Source organism: Semicossyphus pulcher, unplaced genomic scaffold (genome assembly GCF_022749685.1).
Source record: "Semicossyphus pulcher isolate SPU_LCO1_2020_fin unplaced genomic scaffold, fSemPul1.0.p SCAF_25, whole genome shotgun sequence".
In the NCBI taxonomy this organism is placed as follows: domain Eukaryota; kingdom Metazoa; phylum Chordata; class Actinopteri; order Labriformes; family Labridae; genus Semicossyphus; species Semicossyphus pulcher.
Window position 1 is genome coordinate 499,710 of NW_027211699.1, and position 23,948 is coordinate 523,657.

The 23,948-nt window shown below is 40.9% G+C and overlaps 2 protein-coding genes across 2 annotated transcripts; one reads left to right on the forward strand and one right to left on the reverse strand.

The window, feature by feature from the left end:
• Nucleotides 1-2,234: 2,234 nt before the first annotated feature.
• Nucleotides 2,235-3,635, reverse strand: rprml (reprimo-like). Its single transcript, XM_069676272.1, has one exon. It carries the CDS (start codon nucleotides 3,282-3,284, stop codon nucleotides 2,955-2,957), a length of 330 nt encoding a protein of 109 aa, XP_069532373.1. The 5' UTR covers nucleotides 3,285-3,635; the 3' UTR covers nucleotides 2,235-2,954.
• A 7,666-nt stretch (nucleotides 3,636-11,301) lies between these two features.
• On the forward strand, nucleotides 11,302-22,568 carry LOC138604098 (integrin beta-3-like). Its single transcript, XM_069675943.1, has 15 exons — nucleotides 11,302-11,422; nucleotides 12,567-12,652; nucleotides 12,982-13,186; nucleotides 13,319-13,571; nucleotides 13,697-13,859; nucleotides 13,963-14,124; nucleotides 14,227-14,322; nucleotides 14,430-14,519; nucleotides 14,636-14,770; nucleotides 14,842-15,271; nucleotides 18,682-18,904; nucleotides 19,829-19,929; nucleotides 20,149-20,265; nucleotides 20,598-20,764; nucleotides 20,893-22,568. Exons 1-15 carry the CDS (start codon nucleotides 11,338-11,340, stop codon nucleotides 20,956-20,958), a joined length of 2,379 nt encoding a protein of 792 aa, XP_069532044.1. The 5' UTR covers nucleotides 11,302-11,337; the 3' UTR covers nucleotides 20,959-22,568.
• The last annotated feature ends 1,380 nt before the right edge of the window (nucleotides 22,569-23,948 follow it).

The window sequence follows — 23,948 nt, forward strand, 5'->3', positions numbered from 1 at the left end:
ATGCGTGCTTGAAGAAAAAAAAAAGTTGTCGCCAAAAGTCTATGCTGCGCTTTTATTTTGAAGGACATGGGTTTCCTTTGATGTGCATGCAGTAATAGTGTTATTCGCACTCCATGTATCCCAGCTACAGTTATATTTACATTCTTGAAACTTGATGTGCCGCCTGCTTGTCATTTTGGCTAACTATTATGCTGTTGTGTTTAGTGACGTTGACGTACTGTGATGTTCCATCTCAGGTCCAAACTGCACTGACTGGTTAAAAGAGTTGGGTTGCAATTCGTCATTAAGGAGGTGGTGGTGGGTCCTGAGGCTAGACCAGTTGAGAACCACTGCTTTACACGATATGTGGATAAATGGGTCACAAACATAGGTCATATATTACAGTCTATAGTAACAACATGTTGCACTTTGGCTACTGCAGACAAACACTGACTTAAAAGGAACACTTTCTTTTAAGGAGCTAGGAAGGGGAAAAATGTTATTTTTGTGTTGATACAGATGTGATCAGCAGTAACAGCTGCTACTAGCAGTTAACATCCGTTACTTTAAAAAGACACTTTGAGATATATTTCAGTCCACTTACAACAACCCTTGAGGCTGCGTTGATTTTGTCCAGGTTTGTCTTGGCATTTTTTTGTTTTCGCCGCTATTTTTCTCCTTCTATCACACAGAGATCAACTCTCAATTCTCATCTTCTGAGCTGTTTTCACAAGCAGGGAAACATGTCTCAATGACACCATTTGAATAGCATAAAAATAGTAACTTTGGGTCCCTTGACAACAGCTAAAACATGTGCGTAAATAACTCCTGCCATGTTCCAGGGCCTCTGTCGGAGGACCCTCCAAATGATTAAGACCCCCATAACTACACCACTACTTTCTCGACTCAGTGTTTTTAAAAGCACTGAGTTACATTAAATGCAAAGCCCGACTAACTTTGCTTCTTAAAAGTTCAAGCAAAAAACGTAATATATAAGATAAATGTTACAGGCTAGTAGATGCCATGTCAACATGTTCAAATCATCACATTTTTTATATGAATCGATCGGTTTCAGAAAGTTTGTAGAGTTGCTCTCAGTTGTTTAAGATGATCTAATAAGCGTTATTTATTGATGTTGTTTTGTGAGATACTTTTGGTTGAGGTCAGAATTTTCCTGGTCTGTTGCACATCAGTGTCCAATGTGTGCATGGTGAATGGGCGCATGTGTGGATGCATGGTTGTGTTTGTAAGGATTCATCCACCCCAGCTCTCCTAACAAGTACTGAAATAATAATGAGAACAGTGGTTGCTTCTGAGTGGGACACAGAGGAGAGGAGGAGAAGGGGATGCGGATAGAAACGGAGAAGATTAGAGTGAAATTGAACCAAAATGCTGAGCTGGATTCAATGGAAACGTAATACCAGACACCTAGAATGAAACTATTCTGTGTGTCTGAAATAGAAATGTTTGTCCTTTTCTTGAGAAAGGAAAAGGAGTGTGTGACACGAGCAGACACTAAAGACAAGAAGAGAAATGGATGTCCCTATATGTCCTCCTAAAGCTGCATTGAGGTATCAGGTTCTATCCCCGCTTACTCTATCTATGCTCTCTATTACACACTTTCTCATGGCACATAAGAATGTCTCTGGATGTCATTCTTAAACGTGTAAGGTGCAATTGGGGGCTGCTGGGAAGTAAAGTAATTAGGGCGAGTCTGAATGTTTCGTGATTACAGCTGGTCACTCTTCCGAGAGATCAGATTAAATGCTCTGAAGCCGATATGAGCTCAGCCTGTTGTCTACAAGACGGATAACTCAGCCAGGCCTCTCATTGCCTCTCCATATAAAGCTGCAGTAAAAGACTCGCTGCTTGTACGGATTGCTTAACTGTGAAGCGTGACTGTGCCTTGTGATGTAACTGCTTCCAATTTTTTAATCATGATTTTATGATACAATTATGTTCAGTATCATTTATTAAAAAGTATTCTAAATCCAACAGAGCACCTACTGTACTGTGATAATATATTCCCTAAAGGCTTTCAACTTGTGCACAAGTGAAGATAAAATCTGATCAAATGTTAAGGGAGGGATGATCAGAGAACATTTCACCACACTGATGTACGATTTGAGATAAAAATTTAAAATGTAAAATACCCCATGTTTCTCAGTTTAGAGCCTAAAGCTCAATAGATGTGAAAAACAAAATATCCTTGTTGAGAGTTGAAATGATCACAGATGACAAAGCTAAATGTGGCCATTTCAATGTTTTTAATTGCATGCTGCAATTTCAAGTTGCTTTTTTGTACAAAGGATCTCATGCAGCATCAGTGATTTCAAAAGTGCAAAACGGGTCCAAAAATCACTTTACAGATTAATTAGCGAGCATGCCAAACAGAACCAGAATCACCCCATAGAGCTGTGACGGTATTCTTTGTAAAACGTGAAAGAGTTCAGTAGTTAGACTGTGTTTAACAAACGAGACCAAGAAAAATAGTTTGTATAGAGAATAACCAAACATCCACCTCACAATACTGGCAGACTTGGACCGATAAGAATTCACAATCATGCTTTTTAACGGTTTTAAAAACATTCACCAATAATCTTTTCAAATGTACAAAAAATTAAGAAAAAGAAACAACAATAGATGAGGTAACAGCTTGTAAACATTTTCCTCACTTTGTTCAAGTTGGCAACAAGGAATTCACTCAAAAGATTCAACAGATCGTCCACGTGTAAACGTTGCCCGTGTTTTACGCACAAACTTTACGCACAAACATTTGTCGCTGGACTACTTTCCTGTAGTCGTTTTTCGGAAGGAAATGTGAAGTTTTTGCATATCATGTCTCATGAGGACACAGAGTGAGTGTCCCCGAGAAGTACATGCAGGTGCAGATCTTGATCTGCCGGAGGAAACGCACACCAGATCCTCACACTGGATCCCCGCTTCACTTCTCCACAGTACCTGCTCTCCATGCTCTAGCTGAGCCCGATCATGACCGTCTCCACGTCTTTGGAGGGTCTCCGCTCCTTCACCAGGAAATTAATCATGCTCTCCGATTTGATCATTAAGTTGCACCCGAGGAAAAATATCCCGAACATAACGGTGAGCGAAAGCACGCACAGCACTGCGATCTGCACCACACGCATTACGAAGAGTTTGCGCTCGTCTTGTGCCAGCACCAGGGACCCTCCGCCGTCGCCGGTCACCAGGTTGTCTGTGCCATTGTATGTTGCCAGAGTCCCAGCGAGGGTCTGACTCCCGTTAAACAGTGCGCCCTGGGTCACGTCGAAGAAAGAGACGTTCATGTTTCCTTGTGGGTTTTCAGCAAATAGACACGCGACTCCACTTGGCAGGCACACAGGCGCACCACAAAATCTGGACTCCAAGCAACAGTTTGCGTCATGTGACTGTTAGACAAAAGTAAGAGTAAGAAAACAAAGAATAAAAAGCTTTCTAAAGTTCCAGTCTACAGAGAAACATTGAACTCACAGCCTCTGTGCGCAGTGACCACATCCACATCACCGGTCTGCTGCTGGAGAAAAACAGCGTCGCATCAGAAGCAGCCAAAAGTAGGTACTAGTAAGTTTCTTCACCTCAAAGTCCACGTTTTTCTGACTTGAAGTGAGTCTTCTTCTACAGCGCGCGAGGTGCAAAAAGTGTTTCCCTGCGGTGAAATAAGAGCCAGCCCTTTTGCGCCTGTGCTCACCTGCGAGCGCTTCTTTTGTGCCAAGTCTCTGGTGCGTTTTAAAGTGATGATGAGTTCCCCGTGGACCACACCACCACTCCTCACCAGGGGAGGAAGTCAGATGGCCTCAGATAACGTGATGTTCATATTGAGATATATTTATTAATTTATCCCTCTATTTTGAACATCAGAACAACAAGTCCTAATAAAACATTCAGTTTCCTTAATTACGATTTCCTATTATGTTCTTGTAAATGACTGCCAGTGGGGAAAATTGGATCAATTTCTTACGCAAATAAGATTGCATTATTGATTTTACTCAGATTTCGTTAGCAGAGTTGTAATTCTCCCTTTTGATGTATCTTTATATCAGTGTTAGGAGGGATTTCCTATTGCTCTCTTTATAAAGAGGAAAATCCAACAATTAATAAGGCTAAATGACTCATAAACGTGCATCTTTTGAAGTCTTCTACTCTGAATCCAGCTTTGGACACATATTGAAACCAATAAGGCCTGAAAGCATCACTAATATTGATTAAGACATGCATAAATTTGTCGGCTTCTCATGATAGTGTTCAAAATAATTTTAAACCTGCATTCAGTTAAATCATAAAGAGTTGAATTGTCACCCCTAATTTATTGGGTATTTATAGAGTTTAAAACCTGTTGCTGAGGGAACTGTCACCGTAACTAAGGAGCCCTGAGAAAGAGACCAATATAGGCACAGCAAGCTATAACTTAGAAATGAAGACATGAATTAATAAACTATGATTGAGCCACGGCAAATATTTATCAGCAATATTGGCTTTCACTGTGCTGCCTGTGTGAGCCTGAAATGAAACCCCTGAACGGCAAGCGGTTCTTTGCTTTTATTGGAATGTGTTATTCAAATATCACTTTGTGTTTCAGGCGTGGTGTAGAACCACTGCAGATGCCTGGGACGGCAGCTTCTACTTAGGTGCAGGTGAAACTCCAGCAACCTGATCTGAGCCCTGGGAATGTGCTTGTTTTAAGTGCAAATGGGCTGTTTGATGAAGTCAGCGAGAAGTGAAGTTTTAAATCAGTATTGATCCTTTTTACAATAATCGAATATAGTGGAGCTAATGTTATTCCGCCTCCACCACTCGCCTGCTTCTGCATCCATGTGAGCTTTCCTTTCATGAGGTTAGTATTGACAGGCTTCTTTTGTGGGGAAAAAGGGTGCTATAATGTGGTTTTTACTTTTTAATTACCCTTTTGAAACTTATTATTAACATCACCCAATGTTATAACGGCATACTTTTAACCATTAACCAATAAATTATGAGACATTAAAGCTCCTGTGAGGATTTTTTTGCTGGTTATGAAACAGACTGAAATTAATTCTGATGCCTCTATATGACCTACAAAAGCAAACCAGACCATCAGCAACAAGCTTGATTATTTCTATATAGTTATTTTTATACCTTAAACTGCTGGCGGGGGGTAGGTGTCAGAGGAAGCGATTAACTGCACGCTGTGAGTGATACATATGACTGTTAAAGAAAGCAGGATGAGATTTTTTTTGTCTGGCTTTGTCCACAGGGGGGCGCCAAAATCAACACAAACCGAAAGTTTGTCACAGGAGCTTTAATTTACCAGCAACAACTTTTGCTCTCTTCTCGTGAGCAGTTAATAAGTCATACAACTCTTCTACCAGTTATATAAAATAACTGCACTCAGTTTATTATTAGATAACTCATAAATATTTATACTGATGTCCATCCATATGTGAAAGTCGTTTGAAAGCTCGGACGGTCGTGTCTGCACGACACTCCTATTTTCTGATGACTATAACTGGATATCTAATGGGCATCAACACTTTAACTGAACTAGAAACCATCAAACCATCTCGGCTAACTGGGAACCAATTCAATATTTATTAACGGCTAACATCATGAAATGATTACAGCTGCTATAACGCCACAAACTGCAAATATAATGCAACTATATTGTGTATAAACAAACTTTAAAAGATGCAGCTGAGAAACTGACTTTTTTATGTTATTACAGTACCTTACTTTGAGTGAAATTAAACATTTCCAGTGATAAACGTCAACAGATTGATGAAAAGCTGCCACACATTTTAAAACGTCTCCCTGAAGCTGTTCAGCAGCTCCTGTCAAATTAATCTGCTGTTTGTCTAAAAACAAAGGCCCTGAAATCCAATTTGGGACGCTCCTGATGTCTTTGGTAAGCAGCTTTCAGCCAGCGACTGACAAGCAAGTGTACAAACAATGATTAGTTCCAAGCACAAATACCTTTCATAAGCCTGCAGGTGGTTTACTTACAGATAACTTATTAATGGCTGTTAACAGAAGAACAGGGACTATTTTTTTTCATGTGTAATAACATCAAATAATCTCATTAGCCTCCGGATTAAGTTGCTGCAAATTAATTGGCAGTATGTAAATGAATGCTGGGCAATGTGAGTCTGTTCTTTTATTCATTGTGGTGTGATTATGAAAAGTAGCTTGTATTAACACTTCATCTCTCCGTCAACATGTAAATCCTCTGCTACAGTTAAAACAATTCCTCTTCGAGGCTGTCAAACACAAATTTAACAGAAGTTAGAAATTAGGAGGAAATGGGTGCAGACCAAGGAGAAAGGAAACGTCAATGAATCTCAAAACATTTTGTCACTATTTAAAGTATTTTATCTTTAAAAGCGTCAATAACAGGAGAACCTGTTGCTGATTTCTAACTTTAAACTCTTCGGAGCATCGGGCTGAGGGGTTTGCTGTGAATGCAGCACATTACGTCGATCTTTTGGTCACAGGCAGAGGCAGGAGCCTAACTAGTGCTTATTGTTAGTGTAAATATATATGAAGAAATATTCACATGAGGATGCATATAGACATGAGCGTGAGTGTCTGACTTGTTCCTAAGCAACAGTGGACCTGTGAGCCCAGTGACAGATGGTTGGTGAAGTTATTTTGGTTTGGAGGGGAAGATGAGGGAGGCAGCGACAAGGTGCCTGGACGGAGGAGAGGGGGGGGAATGTTTCCGCTTAACATGAGGGAATTGGCAGCCTAGCAACACAAACTAAGTGAAGACATCCATAGCAACTAGGAGGAGGGGGTTTGACCCCACCCATCTCCCTTCTGCTCCTTACCCCTACATCGTTTTTTGTGTGTGGCGGTGCCGTGACTTAGGGCTCAAAATGGACACACCCTCTCGGGCCTCTCTGGAGGATACACACTTTCCTCACAACTTCCCCTTTTTCAATTAGCAGATTCCTCCTGCTTTATGCGCTGATCATGGCACCCACAGGATGGCATGAGGGCCGCTGTTTCCCTGCGTGTGTTGGATGATGTGTGTGCAATTAAGTGCCAGGAACACCAGGGTGAGTAAAGGGTGCATTACAAAGAGGCGTTTGGGTTATTAAGTATGGCTAGACTAAGTATCACATGATGCAGAGAAAGTGTTGGAGGCCGTGTTTTGATGCTGAGCGGCTTGCAGACCTTGGAGACTCTTCATCATGCCGAGGTAAATACAGCCATTAATTACACGCTGATACAGATTGCAGGTCCGCAGCGCCGCATCAACCCCACACCAACCCCACACCAAGCAAACATCAGTCATTGAAGTTATTTTAAGGAGATAATGACTTCATTGCTTTGATTTGCAGTGGGATATCAGACCCTAGTGTGTGTGCGCGCGTGTGTGTCAGTTTGAATCACTGCCTTGTTTGAGAGACAGAGTGCAGATTTCATGAAGCTAATTGAAGAAATTCTTGCTCCATCTCACCAGCGGAGACATCTCATGCACTGCACCAGCCGCTACCCATTAACCTCATTTCCATTTAGATACATCTCCACATCTCAATAACACGGGCTACCACAGCCAGTCTGTCTTTTTAGTCCCTTTCTTTGCCACATTCAGCCAGTTTGTCTGCTTTGTCCCTTGTTTCTTTTAAGCTCTCTCTATTATATATTTAACAGCATGCTACATTAGACTCCCCACAGCTCTGAAATCTGGATACAGAAACATAAGATCAGTTATTTCCTCATGCATTGTTTCCTTTTCTCCACCCCTCATTTGTCCTCAGCTGTGTATTGATCTATTTTTACTTTCTCAACATAAGCTGTTCTCCCCTGAGATGGAAATGTGCGCTGCAGATCCGGAGGAGGAGGAGGAGGAGGAGGAGGAGGTGGTAACAAAGCATCACAACAAAAAAACACATTGTCCCTCATCAGTTTCAGACGGCCGAGCCTTCACCTGACAAAAACTCAAATCCCCTCACTTGACCCTCCCACCCGCCAGCGAACCCAGCAGAGCAGGAGAGGGTAAGCCGGTTGTGGTTAACCAAACACTGATTTTGTCTGATTGTGTTTTGATATTGGCTCTGTGTGAGGCGTTCACAGACTCAGTGAAAAGCTTAAAGGGCTCCAGTTAGATGTGTAACACAGGTCAGGACCCTTCCATCCCCCTTTCCTCCGTTAGCCCCCCCCTCCTCGCTTTCTGTTCACTCTTAATTGGCTGCCATCTGACCCGGTCTCTGGCATTTTATTCAGGACAACTGGCGCTGTGCTCTTCCCCAAATACCATTCATCTGTGGGGGTGGTGTCCACAGAAGGCTTCGGCGCCAATAGATCCAAATCAGTCAATAGCGGAGAAGGGGTTTAATTGCCCGCAGTGTATTACCTGCATCATCCACCCACACTGAGACTTTAATGCCAGCAGAACAGTTGACTATTATAGCTTTTCTACTTTTTTCTCTATTTCTGTCATTTCTTCTAGCGGCACTTCTTGGACACGGGTGGCAGTAACTTAGCAACCAGCTGGAGAATAAGAGCGGGGCACAGGGATAAAGATTCAATAAATGGACAAATGCAGAGATAAGAAGCATTGTCTGCTTCTACAAGCCACAACACACACACACACACACACACACACACACACACACACACACACACACACACACACACACACACACACACACACACACACACACCATCACATGCCTTTCATGGTCCATTTCAGTAGGCCAATCTTAGCTTTTATCCCGTTTTCTGCCTTTTTATTTATTTTTGTTGTTTGAGATCTGGCGAATTTCCGCCTGCTCCGTCATTCAGTGGGATGGAAAGAGGTTTGTGTGGCAGGCACTTATCAGATTCATACATTAAGTGAGGAGGGCCAAAAGCTTAGACTGTTTTTGTTGAAGGAATATTACACAGCAACAGCTTCTGGCAAAGTCCGTCCTTTTAGTCCGTAAAACAAATCAAGAAACACCTGCTGATCACATCACCCCACTGATGTCTCCTGTATATATTTACATCTTTTTTTTACCCACTAGGGGGCCTTCTACCACAACTTGATGTGCGCTACTGTATCTCCATGTGGTGATACAGTCAAGTTGAACCCAGAGGTCTAAATAGATATTAAAGGTTTCATGATGTTTTCCACTGGTGCTTTACTTCACACAATAATATGTGCAGCTTGTGCCGTGGCAGACGTTGTCGGTCTCAGAGGTCGGGGCAGAAAAACCTTAAAAGGGCACCAGGTGCATGTGGTGGAGCACCAGGGTGCATGCCTGTTATTATATACCTCTTATTGAATGTATTTTATCTATTTTGAATTGTGTTATTTACTTACTTATTTAGTACTTATTATTGTCTTTGTGTTGCTGAATTTCCCCTCTGGGCATCAATAAAGGATTATCTTATCTTATTATCTTAGAAGGTTGAGCTGCATCTCTGGTGAAACAGTAATAAACCTTGTTTTGTTAAACTTTGTGTCTCTGATAGAAAGTAAAACTATAAAAAAATAAAACACACAGGGGGAACTGTTCAAACATTTAGAGCCACATGGAAGCCAACTAATTAGCATGGCACATCTTTGCATTTTCTCCACTGGAAGGCACCCAAGAGGGCACTTTATCACATTTTCTTGCACATCAGACCACCTCAGAGGACACTTCATCGTGTCTTATTACTGATCGGGCATCCGAGAGGGCCTTTGGCAGCATATTCTTCTTGAACACAGTGGCCCTTGAGTACACCTGAGGTCTTTACTTGACTGATAGAAGCTGGACTGTTTTCAATCCAGCAGAGGGCGTGCAAATATGCAAAACATTTTTATTTAATAGCATATATGTTTTTATTCTTAGTGAGATAATGTCTGTATGTTGAGAGGAACACCATGGCACTCATTTTAAATTAGATGTAGGCGTATTTGTAATATGAACTACACGCTAAGCAAATCAACATCTGTTGCTGAATGCAGAGGTGTGTCTGCAAACATCTCTGCACAGTATAAACAGGAATCCAAAACTCTGCTTCGCCAGCAATAATAGAAATTCTATATTATTTCAAGTCTAAGTATTGCATCCAATAAGTAAACAGTTCTATATTGTTATTATTTGAGTTCGGGATCCCTATAAATGAAAACCTATTATATATTAATGTATATCAGTGTTGATGGACATTATGGCTGGCAAATGGTCGTGTGTCTAGTAATGAAAAATGCATTTAATTCGTTTGTATACCGTCAATAGGTACTTTTGTGGTGGCAATTTCTGATGGTGGCATCAATAAAGTTCTTTGAGAAAGAAAGATGTCTTTTGATGACTTTAATTGAAGAATAATAGAAGATGAGTATGAGCAGTTCACAACTCGAGCTAGGTCGGACCAGTACTACACAGAACGCAGGTTCACAGTGCATGTTATTCATTACAGAAAGAACTCCTTCTCACAGAGACAAAGCAAGGAGTTATTGTTATAACTTTAGCTGAGGCGTCTGACTATCTAGAGTTTACCCCTTCCCACAGACAAGGCCACTAACTATATCTCTCTATGACAGAAGGAGCAACAGTTAAACATGCACAAGACCCTAGAGAGCAAATAATCATATGCATGCATCATTAAATTAACCTGAGCTCATTATACCATGATTATTGACTTTATAATATTAAAGAAGTATATGATCAAACAGGTAACATAAACCTTTCCTTCACAGCATGGTCTTCAAAATTAGACCGTATATAATATAAAATTGTATCATTTTTAATAGCAAATAAAGCAAAAAAATAGGTCTTAATTTATTTCTTATAAACCAATGCCAAGAGTGGACTGCCAAGTTTTACACATGCTGTTCATTAATGTTACTGGTAAAACATACTTGATGACATAATGATATAAGCATAAATAAATAAATACAAAAATATATAAATGGCCCTTTTCATTACCAAAATGTTTTTTAAAATATTTTCTTATGTATTTATTCGAACATTTATTTATGTATTCATTTATTTATTTATGCTTCTGTCATTGTTTGTCCTCCATAGTTGTCTTGTGTTAAGATTCTGAGTGATTTATTACGAAAAATATGCTAATTTCCCCCCACCTTACACGATCCCTATTTGATTTTCAGCTCCCACGAATTAGAGATTTTGAAAAACATAAAGTCTTTCTTTGCAGGTGTTTCTTGAGAAAACATAAAAATATTTTGTCTATTCCTTAGAATTGTCTCAAAAACTCGGAGCAGGCATTGTGGGTAGTTACCCTTTCACGTTACACATTAACTGGTGGGAGCGTGTGATGTATGAGGCACAGCTCTGTGACCCAACATGTGTTTAGTGAAGTCAAGAATGAGGAAAGGCGCCCAAGTAACTAAGTGGAAGTGAACAAGCCCACAGGGAACACAGACGACTCATGTCAGGTCGGCTCCGTTACTCTCCAGACATGGGAACTTTCCTACTACTCTTTCTCTTTTTGTCATCTACGTCAAACGTTTTCGGTAAGTTTTACATTGCTTAAGTTACTTTTAAAAGTTTCACCTGCTTAGGCGACCTGGGCGTGTTTCCGTCCGCCTTGTAGATATCTTTGAAGGTACTATCACATGCTGTTAAATTCACAGAAGCCCAGCCTATGCGATGGTCACTATTGTCTATTTAACACACCGTTCTCAAAAGGAACACAGAATAATTCACTTTTAGTTGACTTGAGAAGCGATACTGTTGCCTGTAATTGCGATGCTCCGCTGCAGCTTTCGCCTCCTTTCCTTATAAGGGAGTAAAAATAGTCGGGATGTGTTTCCTAAGGCGACCTGGGTCCTCCACAGACTCTCAAGTATCAACATGAAATACTGTTTCATTATCAGCGAATTATTCATGTGTTATTTTAGGAAAGGAGCATACAGACGGGCGTCTCTCTCTTGACTTGTCCCCATTTAACTCAAAAACTTACTAACTTAATAAAAAATATAACTAACACACAATGACAGACTTTTCTATGATGTCCACAACCTCAGACTTATATGAAAAAGCTCAAGTTCTGTCAGTAAAAATCCATATAGCCTACTGTGTTGTGCTTTCAACTCATTCTAATCCAACAGTTTGATAATAATGTATTTGGTGTATTTATGTGTTTCTATGTATGTGTTATTTACATTAGGGGCCCCTTGACTATGCAAGTTGATTTGGGGGCAATTATTCAAGGGTCAAATTGAGGCTCTTTCATTTTATAGAGTCTGTCTGATTGTTGTAGTTTTTTACTCAAATGTAACACTTTTATCAATTGACAGTGTCTGTGTTAACTCTAGCCAGCCACACCCAGAGGTCATGCTAGATAACAAATATACAAGGGTTTGGAAAAGGTTCATTAGCTGGCTGACTTGTGAAATGTTTGGTACAGTTCGCTAACAAAATGACAACATACTGAAGATTAGCATCATTAATGTCACGGGTAAACTGTTCTTAGACCATGTCAATGCACTTAAAAGCTCCTGTGAATGACTAAATCTCATGGCTGAGGTATGTTTGTGGCAGTTGTACTGAGCTGCATGTCTGCTGATTCATTTTTTTTTAAGTGGTCAGCGGTATTTCCTACACGTCACTACATTTCAATAATAAGAGCATGGAAATGTATTTTGTGTTTCTCAGGCTCCAACATCTGCACGTCACGAGGAGTCACCACTTGTCAACAGTGTTTGGCCGTTGATCCGAGATGCGCATGGTGCTCTCAGGAGGTAAAAACACCAGACGCGCACACACTAGTCGCTCCTCCTATTTATTACTCAATGCAGCAAGTTTGAACACAAACCTCATTTCCCAACCACATTCTTCCTGTTGTCACCCGCATGTGATCTTCTTTAATGCACTTAAACACTGCAGCATCTGAACTAATGAGATTACATTCAAGAGGAGAATGGGTGTTTGTATTAGAGCTCTTGTATGTGTGAAATAACTGAGACTTCTTCCAGCCATCATCCAAGTAATGAAAACCTATATTTTTGTGTAATAGTAATTTTATCATCACTTGCTGGAGGGCTTCACATATCAGATTTGGTTGTTTCAGGAGTTTGGGAAGGGGGGAACAAGCGTGTCCCGCTGCGACCTGAAGCAGAAACTGCTGGATGGAGGCTGCAATAAGGACGCTCTGGAGTTTCCGTCCAGCACGCTGACTATAAGGCAGGACAAACCGCTAAGCGACAAGGCCTCTGGGCCTGCTGATGATGTCACGCAGATCAAGCCTCAAAAAATCCAAATGACACTAAGACCAGGTAATTTTACACCCAACACACATCACCAATAAAAATGTAAGACCAGATGCTAACAATGCAACAAGACCAGACACCAGGGACAATTACTACTGTTGTGCAAGTAGCCTAATACACTCAATGTTTCACTTCCAGGTGATGCCAAGCAGTTCACCGTGTCAGTGAAACAGGTAGAAGATTACCCAGTGGACCTCTACTATCTGATGGATCTCTCATATTCAATGAAGGACGACTTGGCTCTCCTTCGCACCTTGGGCAATAAACTCGCTGAAACCATGGGCCAGACTACAAGCAACCTACGCATGGGGTTTGGAGCATTTGTGGACAAAACCGTGTCTCCTTACATGTACACATATCCTCAAAAGGCAGTGGACAACCCTTGCATTGGGTAGGTTACTGTTGGTATTACATTTTAGGAGAAGGAGCTAAGGTTGAAATCTGTCCAGCTATGTTTAACAATGTTTATTCCTCCACTAATGTCCTATCCTCAATTGACTCTTTCAATATATACAGAATTAGAACTACATGCAAGGCTCAATTCGGTTTCAAGCATGTGTTGTCACTGACGGAAGAGGTATCGAGCTTCAATACTGAGGTGGGAAAACAGCAGGTGTCTAGAAATAGAGATGCTCCAGAGGGTGGATTTGATGCTATCATGCAGGCCATGGTGTGCAAGGTATTCACATCTTATCACATCCAGATACATTAACACATGCTCATACATTCATGTTAGTCTTTCCTTACTTCGTCATATTTATTTCTGCGTACATCACCATCAGGACAAGATTGGCTGGCGTCCGGGTGCCTCACATCTTCTGGTGTTCACCACTGATGCCAAAACTCACATCGCTCTGGACGGACGTATAGCCGGACTTGTTCAGCCCAATGATGGACAATGTTACCTTGATGATGACAACGTTTACAACAAATCTACTGTGCTGGTAAAGGCAGACATTAAAGCACATTAGTAATTCACTGTCATTTTAAATGGTGTTTGGAGATGTGGGACAGAATGAAAACCACTTCCTTCCTGTGTGTTCCAGGACTATCCCTCCTTTGGCCTCATTACAGAAAAAATGTCTGAAAACAACATCAATTTAATTTTTGCCGTGACGAACTATGTGATGCCAATTTATGAGGTAAACAAACTGCTCTGCTCTGCTTGTGCAACAAGATGGATTTGTTTAACTTTTGTTTAAAAAAAAATAACTGGGTGGTCATCTTGTTGTCATGTCTGTCTTCCCAGGAGTACAGCAAGCTCATTCCTGGCACTATCGTGGGAACATTGTCGCAAGACTCTGGGAATGTTATTCAGCTGATTGTGCAGGCGTATGCGGTAAGAATATCCTAAACTTAGGAGAATAAATGGAACATGCAAACTGACTTATCAATTTCATCCTTAAAAGTTTGTGACACAGTTTAACTTCTGATAAATGAATGTATGTTTATCAGAAAATTCGCTCAAAAGTGGAGCTGGAGCTCGTGGACGTCCCAGAAGAGTTAAATCTCTCCTTTAATGCCACTTGTCTGAAAGGAGAGGTCATCCACGGACTGAAGTCCTGCTCTGGCCTCAAGATTGGTGACACAGTAAGTATCAGTTGACATGCATCTTGTATCTGCATACACAGATTGTCACACAGACGCTTTCTCCTCTTCAGGTGTCGTTCAGCGTGGAGGCTCAGTTGCGAGGCTGCCCCAAAGAGAAGAGCCGCACGTTCACCATCAAACCTCAAGGCTTTAAGGATTCCCTGGAGGTCACGGTGGATTTTGCATGTGGCTGCAGCTGTGAGGCGAAGGCCGAAACCAACAGCTCCCTTTGTAGCAACGGCAACGGCACGTACGAGTGCGGCGTGTGTCAGTGTCACTCCGGTCGCCTGGGCCCGCGGTGTGAGTGCTCAGTGGAAGACTACAGTCCGTCTGATGACGTCAACTGCATCCCGAAGCCAGAGAGCCCAATCTGCAGCGGGAGGGGCGACTGTTTGTGCGGACAGTGCTCTTGCCACTCGAACGAGTTCGGTCAGGTGTGGGGCAAATACTGCGAATGTGACGACTTCAACTGCTTGCGCTTCAAAGGGGAGCTGTGTTCCGGTAAGTAGATACACTATTGATGTCATGATCAGGGTTTTCTGTGGTTTTGTCAACACCAATGTGAGATTATGCTAAAAAAACAAAAACGAATGAGGAAGTGCCGACTAGATCTGACACAGATAAGTCGCAAAATGGGTGCACATGTTGCACGGTATTGAAACTATTGACTGTAAAACACAAATCATTACATTAAGGGAAAGTGCGCACCACTTACAAACACCATTTACATCAATTGCATCAGGTTTTGGCAGAACTTTCAAACGTGGGCAGATAAAACCAAACTTTTCTGCATCTCTAGATATTTTTTTAAATAGAGAAAACCTCTACTTTTTATTTATTTGTATTCTCTTGTAAATTTTGGTGAAGCTATCCTTTTCCTTTATGTCAGTGTTCGCAGGAAAGATAAAGTTGCCCATCCCTTCCTTTTCCCGGCTCTGAGAACCCATTCACTCTAAGCCTGTAAACAAAGCATACTTGTTAACATTGTGATTCTGATACTAAGAATCAAAATTCCACAGTCTATTTGAAACCAGTGTACAATTATTATTACAGCACTTCCTTCCTCGTAAAGGACAAGTAAATAATTTTATTGGCGAACATTAACAGCAGTGCCTACTGACCAATCCTCTGTCAGGCCTGTGTTTGACTGGTGTTCTACTACTCACAGTATTGCGCTATCACTCCCTAATACAAGTCTGCACAGCTCAGTGCACAGTTACTCAATCAAGGTGATAAAACTTTAATAGGCTTCATCATTGGGTAATTTAATGTAACAGCAGTTTGGGCTGTGGTCGTACGGAGGGCAGCTGAGCAGTAACAGAATACGTACCTGCTCCTTCATCTTTATGAACATTAAGTGGGGCAAACATTAGGTATGCAAATGACATGATGATTCAATTGGAAATAAAAGTCCTTCTTCTTAAAGGGGAACTCCGCTACCACTCAGCCTGTGAACATGGATGTATGTTTTCTGTGGTTCTGGGGGAGCTTTACCAAGTCTAAGCAATCTAAATGCAATGGTGTCACAGGGTTTGACAAACGAGGCACAATGACCTTGAAAAATGCACGTTTATCAAGTGAAGCATCTGTTTAAAAAGTGCTATTTATTTAGATTATGGGATGCATGGGAAGCTGCACTTAATGGATCCTCAAAAAGTTCAAAAAGAGATAAATGTTCCGTAGAGTTCCACACACAGACTCATAGTCCTACAAGTTCAAGTTTGTACATTAAAAACTAAACACAACCTTCCCTGGGCCCCTGGTGTGTGCACCAACGAGAGGTTGGAGGGCCATGCCTTTGTCGGCAAGCAGGAAATTTCCTAACATATTTATATCAACAAGGAGACGCGAGAGTCTTTCTCAAGGGAGGTTCTTTATCTGCGAAATGGGTATTAAAGCAATCAGTGATGACAGCCGGGGCTTGGTCATCCCACAGGCCCACCCACACACCTACACACATAAAGCCATAACTGGTGTAAGGCAGTCCGCAGAGCTCAATTTGAGACCACTAAGCTGCTGTGCCTCGGTAGAATCGTGACGTTATTGTCTTCAAAGAACAAGCGTCCCTCGGCCCCAGCTCAATCGGAGCTACCGCGACCCAGGGCTCTAAAGACCTCCATCTCTTTGATATTCCCTGTGGCTGAGTATTTCTTCCTCTGCTGAGGGAGTGCGGGACTGGTGCAGGGCAAAGGAGCAGGAGTCAGCAAGCACAGCCCCAGGGCCTATAATATGAGGGAAGAGGGAACAGGAAAGTTTGCATTCCTCTGCTGGCAATTTGCCAAATGTCTTTTCTCTCCAGTATGTGTCCTAACCCCGACTGCACAAGTTTGTGTTCCCTGCCTCTCATCTTCCAACAGTGTTACGTTCTGTTTTACTGCTCTGTCTTTATCCCTGTTTTGTCCTTTTATCAGAGCCAACACGCTAACCTTCTCTGAAGCTCAGGCATGTGATTAATGGGCAGGATTACTGTGCAGCCTCATGCAAAGAGAAAAGGATGATATGAACCAAAAAACATCCCTTTTTACGTGTGTTAACCAACATTTCTCTAACCAAGAACAGGACAACTACTCACTCTTGCTGAGTTCAAGTGTTCTGTGCTGCCAAAAACACCCATCAGTGACTGTTCTCTGCTGTTTTAGTCACAAATATTGCTAAATGATTGCTCCACCCAGCATACAGTATGCGAGACGGGCGATTAAACAGTGACCTCTGATCCATCCAACCATAAACACACCTAGAAAAGAAGCCGCCGTTGTCAGGTGGAGACCGGGGAATTGTTTCCTTCAGTTTACAACAGCAGAAGATCTGTTTAGCGCTCAGGAATTAAAGACCCTTGGACCCTCTGTGATATTTCATGACCAGTCACTCCACCAGCTGGGCTGTGACTCACCCGTTTGCGCTTAGTCATCCAGAGCCAAATCCTGTTTGCTTTACCACTAAGATCGCTGCCGTCTCTGGGGCTCTGCCTTTGTTTCTAAAGTAGCTTGATGTGCTGATGTGGGGTGTCTCTCTTTAATCCAGAAAGAAAAGCTCGCCTACTTCTGTCAGCAAATAGCTGCGTCACTGGAACACTGTTCTTACAATGACCTGACATTATTTCCTTTCTACACTTCAGTAAAACTTCTGAGGAAGAGTTTGTGTGTCTGTTAGTAAGGATTTATGGGATCATTAGCGTGGACTTTCACAATAGAACATTTCCTGCCTTTCTCAGAGTGGAGATGATTCAGAGATATGTGTAATGTCCCTTGCTGAGGCATTTACTGTAGGTCAAGAAAACTATTGTCTTACCACCAACCGAGTTATTGTATAACTTACCATTGTGTTAAGTAAAGACAAACAGCGCTGTACACAAAGCTGTTATGTCTCATTATTTAAAGTAAGACACGCAAATACTTTTGCATTATCCACTATTATACCACCAATTTGGTGCCACAATCAGATGTTGATAAATCAAGTCAAGTTAACCAACTAATGACAAAAAAAAGGCAGCATACAAATACAAAAAGGAGATAATAATTATGCATAAGTCACAGGTTACACCTAATGCTACTAATTACATGGTTGCAGAATCTATCAATGCATCCGCAGACGCTTACCCAAGCATGCAACATGTTTAAACCAACAAAGGTTAAAAGGCCACAATTACAACATAAGACCCAGACACATGCGCACACACACACACACACACACACACACACACATGCACACTCTGTGATGCGTTTCACAATTGCGTAATTTGTATTTCATAATATTTTTGCCCAACATGTGTGATTATGGACTTAAAACATATTTGAAAACAGGAAGGAAGATGTAGCGTTTGAACTTTACAGTTTGCCTGTGAATTTTAAATATATATTTATTTTGAAGGACTCTGATCTTATTAACATCCTCATCTTCTGTTCATCTTTCAGGTCATGGGAAGTGTAACTGTGGGTTCTGCCAGTGTGATGCTGGCTGGAAAGGAGAAAACTGTAACTGCAGCACGCGCACAGACACCTGCATGTCCAGCATTGGCCTGCTGTGCAGTGGTCGGGGTAGCTGCCAGTGTGGGGTTTGTCAGTGCACTCAGCCTGGTGCCTACGGAGCGACGTGTGATAAATGCCCCACCTGTCCCGATTCCTGCACGATAAAAGAGTATGTTTCCTAACTTAGTGTTTGAACTGAAAAAACTAAATAAAATGCTTTTGAAGGAACTAAACCAAAACTACACAAATCAGCAGTCGTGGGGATAAAATAATTATGATTGTGCTGAGGTTGCCACTAGAGGAAAGCCCATGAGGTTTGAATCCCCTTGGAGAAAAAAACGTGTTCAGCGAATTATCATTATGAGCCATTATGAGCCATCTTGCATCCATACGTCACATTTTGGCCTGAGGGTGGAGTACGAGGAAAGCTCATGGAGTGCCCAAAATGAAAATGGCTCATCCTTTGGTGACAATTAATATGCAGAGTACTTTTAATTTTAGATTTTAATACTTCGTATGCTGTAACAGCTAAAGATTCCACCTGTAGTGGCACTAAAAGGACTGGAGTCAGAGTCACAAAAAAGGCCTATCAACAGATTTAACATCAGGTTTTAAAGGAACTGTACCTTCTGATGGTGGTCAAGAAATTGTTTTGATCTGACTGTAGCTTAATCATCCTCTGAGGACCATTTATATCGACATGGAACATCATGGCATTTGGCCAGTAGCTGCTGAGTTATCTTGTTCAGGACTACAGTTTTGCACTGGTCGACCAATTAACTCATCAGTTGACCATACTGAGGTGAACCACCGACTATGCTAGCCTCGTGCTAGTTGGAAAAAATCTGCAGCAAAGAAGTTGAAGTTGGCTCTCTACATCATAATGTTCCCACATTCCATGATGATAACAACTGCTCCCACACATATTTTGGGTTTGTGTACTGCACAGAAAGGTCAAATTTCTCTCATAGCCACAGAAGTCAGCAGATATCAACACTTTAAATACATCTTGATGTAGCTATACTCTTACATGTTTCTTTTCTGTACTGCTACTGCTCAATACTAAGCATAAACATTGGGACTCTGCTTGCAGGAAGTGTGTCGAGTGTCAGCACTTCAAGAGAGGACAGTACATGGAAGACAAAAGCTGCGATAGAATCTGCAAAGATGAAATTGTTCTAGTGGAAAAACTAGGTGAGAACTCCATCTTTAGTCTCCTTACTACATATATGATCTACTGTTGTTTTCCTGCTGCTAATCATGGAAGCATTATGTTTTTGAAAACAGCTGAAGCCGTTATACATGCATTGTAATCCAAAAATATTATACACTGATTAACATGTTTTAAAACATAACATAGTATCTTCAAATAATTTTCTTCTTCTACTTCTCCCTATCATTTTTATCCCGAAGGCTATAAAAAAAACGCGGTGAATTGCTCCTACAAAGATGAAAATGACTGTGTGGAGCACTTCCAGTATTTTGAAGAGGAAACTGGCAAATCCATCCTGAATGTGGTGAAAGACCCAGGTACTGCAAGAATTTGTGTGTGTGTATGAGAGTTAAGCATTATTATTAAGGTACATTATTAGGTCACTCTGTATCGTGCATGCCACAGCAAGAGGAGGAACACTGTGTGCATTAAGTCATGTTACACTCAGTCAGTAAACCACAGCTACACTGCCATGCCACTGAAACCGAGATATGTAGCAATGATGCACAGTTTTTGTGAAATGGAGATTCTGGCACAGGACCGCAGTGGAGTGTGTCTCACTACTTTACAAACTTAAACAAAACCAACACTGGAAAACAGCTCCTTTTCTCTCTCTCTACCCCTCCCCCTCCTCTGCTTCGTCTCTCAGAGTGTCCTGAGGGTCCAGACATCTTGGTGGTGCTCTTGGCGGTGGCCGGAGCCATTCTGTTACTGGGCCTTGTTGGTCTGCTCATATGGAAGCTGCTGGTCACCATCCACGACCGCAGAGAGTTTGCCAGGTTCGAGGAGGAGAGAGCCAAGGCCAAATGGGATACGGTAAGAATTAATTAGAGTTAAATACAGTAAATTCAGCAACAGAATGGCTGCCCTCTAATAGGGATTGTCTAAACTGTACTTCAAAAAGAACAGAAATAAACAGAATCACTTGTGTTTTCACTTTCCAGGCTAACAATCCTTTGTATAAAGGAGCTACCTCCACCTTCACCAACGTAGCATACAGAGGCACCTAACAACTTCATGCAATGAAAAAAAAAAGAACACTCAGGGGTCAGCGACAAAGATGGAATGTAGCAGCAGAGAAATGGATGAGAGGAAGATCCTTTACACTGTCATGTGTCCGGCTGCTGTAGCTGATAAGTAGTTATCGCTGTCAACAACATGATGTAATAATTGTACATTTTGTAAAAATAACTAAGACTCTTAATCTAAGTGCCAGCTGCCTGCTTTGAGGTTTCCTGTTTTCAATTTGTCATGTCTCTCGAGTTCTTTAAGTGCGGCACATGTGGTCAAATAAAGTCATTAATATAACCAACTACTGTAGACTGTCAGTGTACAGTGAAGGGAAGTGTAGCTACTAGTCTTTAGGTGGCTCTTCAACCATCACAATATTTGATTTTAAGGATTTAAGTTGAATATAATAGCTATCACCGACACCTTATAGTAATATGTCGGTATAGAAAATACATTGAGGAATGGACACTCAAGGCTCTCTTTAGTGTCTTCCATCGTCTTCAAAAGTTAAAGGCTTAGGTGTAAATAGCTTGCTCTTTCCGAGTGCAGATGCCGTCTTTTCACATAACTGTAATTCCAAAAGAACAAAAAGAGTTTTAATGATTCTTGTAGGGTTTTCAGGTACATACCAATTTCCTTTTTTCTAATGCAAACTTGTTTGTAGTCATCTTTTTGAAAAATGCAGCATTCACTGGGGATGAAGTCGGCTTTAAAAAAGGAGTAGAACCACTTCACCAAAGCCTCTAGGCTGACTTGGTTTACAGTGATGATTGTGGTCTATTATCTGTTGCAAATGTACTTGTTTCTTTCTGTCTGCATCATCACCTGTTTTTGTGTTTGTTTGGCTTTTTTATTACTCATTTGATTTGAAATTAAGTTGTTTGACAAAACAGTGATCTGTCCTGCCATTTCTTAATTGTAAGATGCTTGATTTTTAAACATTTTCTACTGTTGCACACTGTGTTACACTGAAACGACTTGTGTGAATGAGAAACTTTATTGCACATAAAAAGGTATTGGATATATATGTGTATAAGGTTATGACTTGCAACTCATAACATATGTTTTTTGTTTTTAAAGATGCCTGGGGTTTCACTTTAGTATGTAAGACACACGTAATGCTTGTGGATTCATTCAGAAGTTACTTCACCGTGTTATGCTCAACATCAGCAGCTTTGACATGTGTCTGCTTTTACCCATGATAAGATCAGACCTCAAAAAGCCTAGAGTACCGTTACTCACTTTTTCTGTATTCACTCTGTGTGACGTTTATGGCATTACCTTTTTGACTCAACAATATGATAACTATCACCAAGCCCTGTGTGATTTCAGAGAGATGCTGAAAGTTTCACTCTGACTTGTAGCTTCATGAAGACAACAAGCTTTGAGTAGGACTTACAAACAACAGAGAAATATTCTCCAAATACATTCTAATGCAGCAGCTGAGCAAATCACACTGTCACAAAACACTGCACAAAAACAATGTCTTTTCATTCACAAATTAACGAAACAAGATTGGTTGGATTAGTTCTTACTCTCAGTTTAAAGAAGTCAATATGATGTAGGTGTTTTTTTAACTCTTTTAATAAAACTTGTTTTTCTGCCCTCGTCTGGTGTCCACTCTGACCCAAATTACTGTCACAAACTGCACCTCAATACATTTCTGTCACCACATCCTGTTGAAACCAGACTGTGTGCTGTGTCAGTGTGTTTATATGCTGTGTTGGTACTTAAGTTAAAGTTGGAAATAAAAAGATACATTCTTAGCAGCTGTCTATATACATTTTTATATTAGCCCCTATTTAGTTACAACAAGTGAAGCTATAACAACTACATAGCATATGTTATTGTACAGCTCATCTGGTTAATTGTACGTCAAGAATATTACCACGTAATTGTGATCAGTGGTATCTCTGCTGTCTTCTGCAGAACAACCAAGTGTATCTTTTTGCAGCACATGACTGCAAATGTAATAGTAGTTTGGTGCATGCAAACATGGCGATTTGAGATGTGCATTAAGGAGTAGTAAAGTCGTATTTCCTTCACTAAGATAAATATGACACAGTGGCCTTTAATGCTGTGCATTTCAAAGTTCATTCTTAGCGTTTAAACAGCTAGTCTCTGTCAGAGTATCAATCAGTAAATCTCTAACTGGGTTAAAGATATAAAGACGTTAGTAGTTGCTATAGGCTATACATGTACAAATGCTTTCACAGTGCTAGGAAAATGCATAGATAAAGATAAGATAATATGACACAGTGGCCTTTAATGCTGTGCATTTCAAAGTTCATTCTTAGCGTTTAAACAGCTAGTCTCTGTCAGAGTATCAATCAGTAAATCTCTAACTGGGTTAAAGATATAAAGACGTTAGTAGTTGCTGTAGGCTATACATGTACAAATGCTTTCACAGTGCTAGGAAAATGCTATTCTACTATGTTGGAAATCAGACAACTGATGTAGGAGGTCACAGAAATAAAACCGCAAATACATAATGTCCACTTTAAATGTCAGTTTGAATTTAATATATAACATCTTTGTACAAGTTACAAGCGAGAAACATTTGACTGTTGGTTTTCTTGTTAGAAATGGTAGAAACATACAGTGTATGAAGTGTATGAGTTCGTTGATGACTAGTGCAACTTCAGTCCCCACGTACTGACCATTGCATACATGTGGGTCAGACTAACATCAGTGGATCACAGACAAGACAAACTTGGCATGTGTCTCCCTCTAGTGTATAAACACTGTACTCATCGATTGCTGCAACACATGTCGATGCAGCATAAAAGTTTTGTACAGATGATTTTGTTGTTATACAGGCTTGAGTGCATTATATAGAGTTAAAAAGATCTAGTCCAGCTGTGAGTTAAGAGTGCAGTTTTATGCTAACACTTGCATCCATCGAACTGGAAAAGAAGCGTGTCTCGTCCACTTGCTATGAATAACATCAATTAAATATTGGATTAAACCTATTATTTTTCAATAGGCC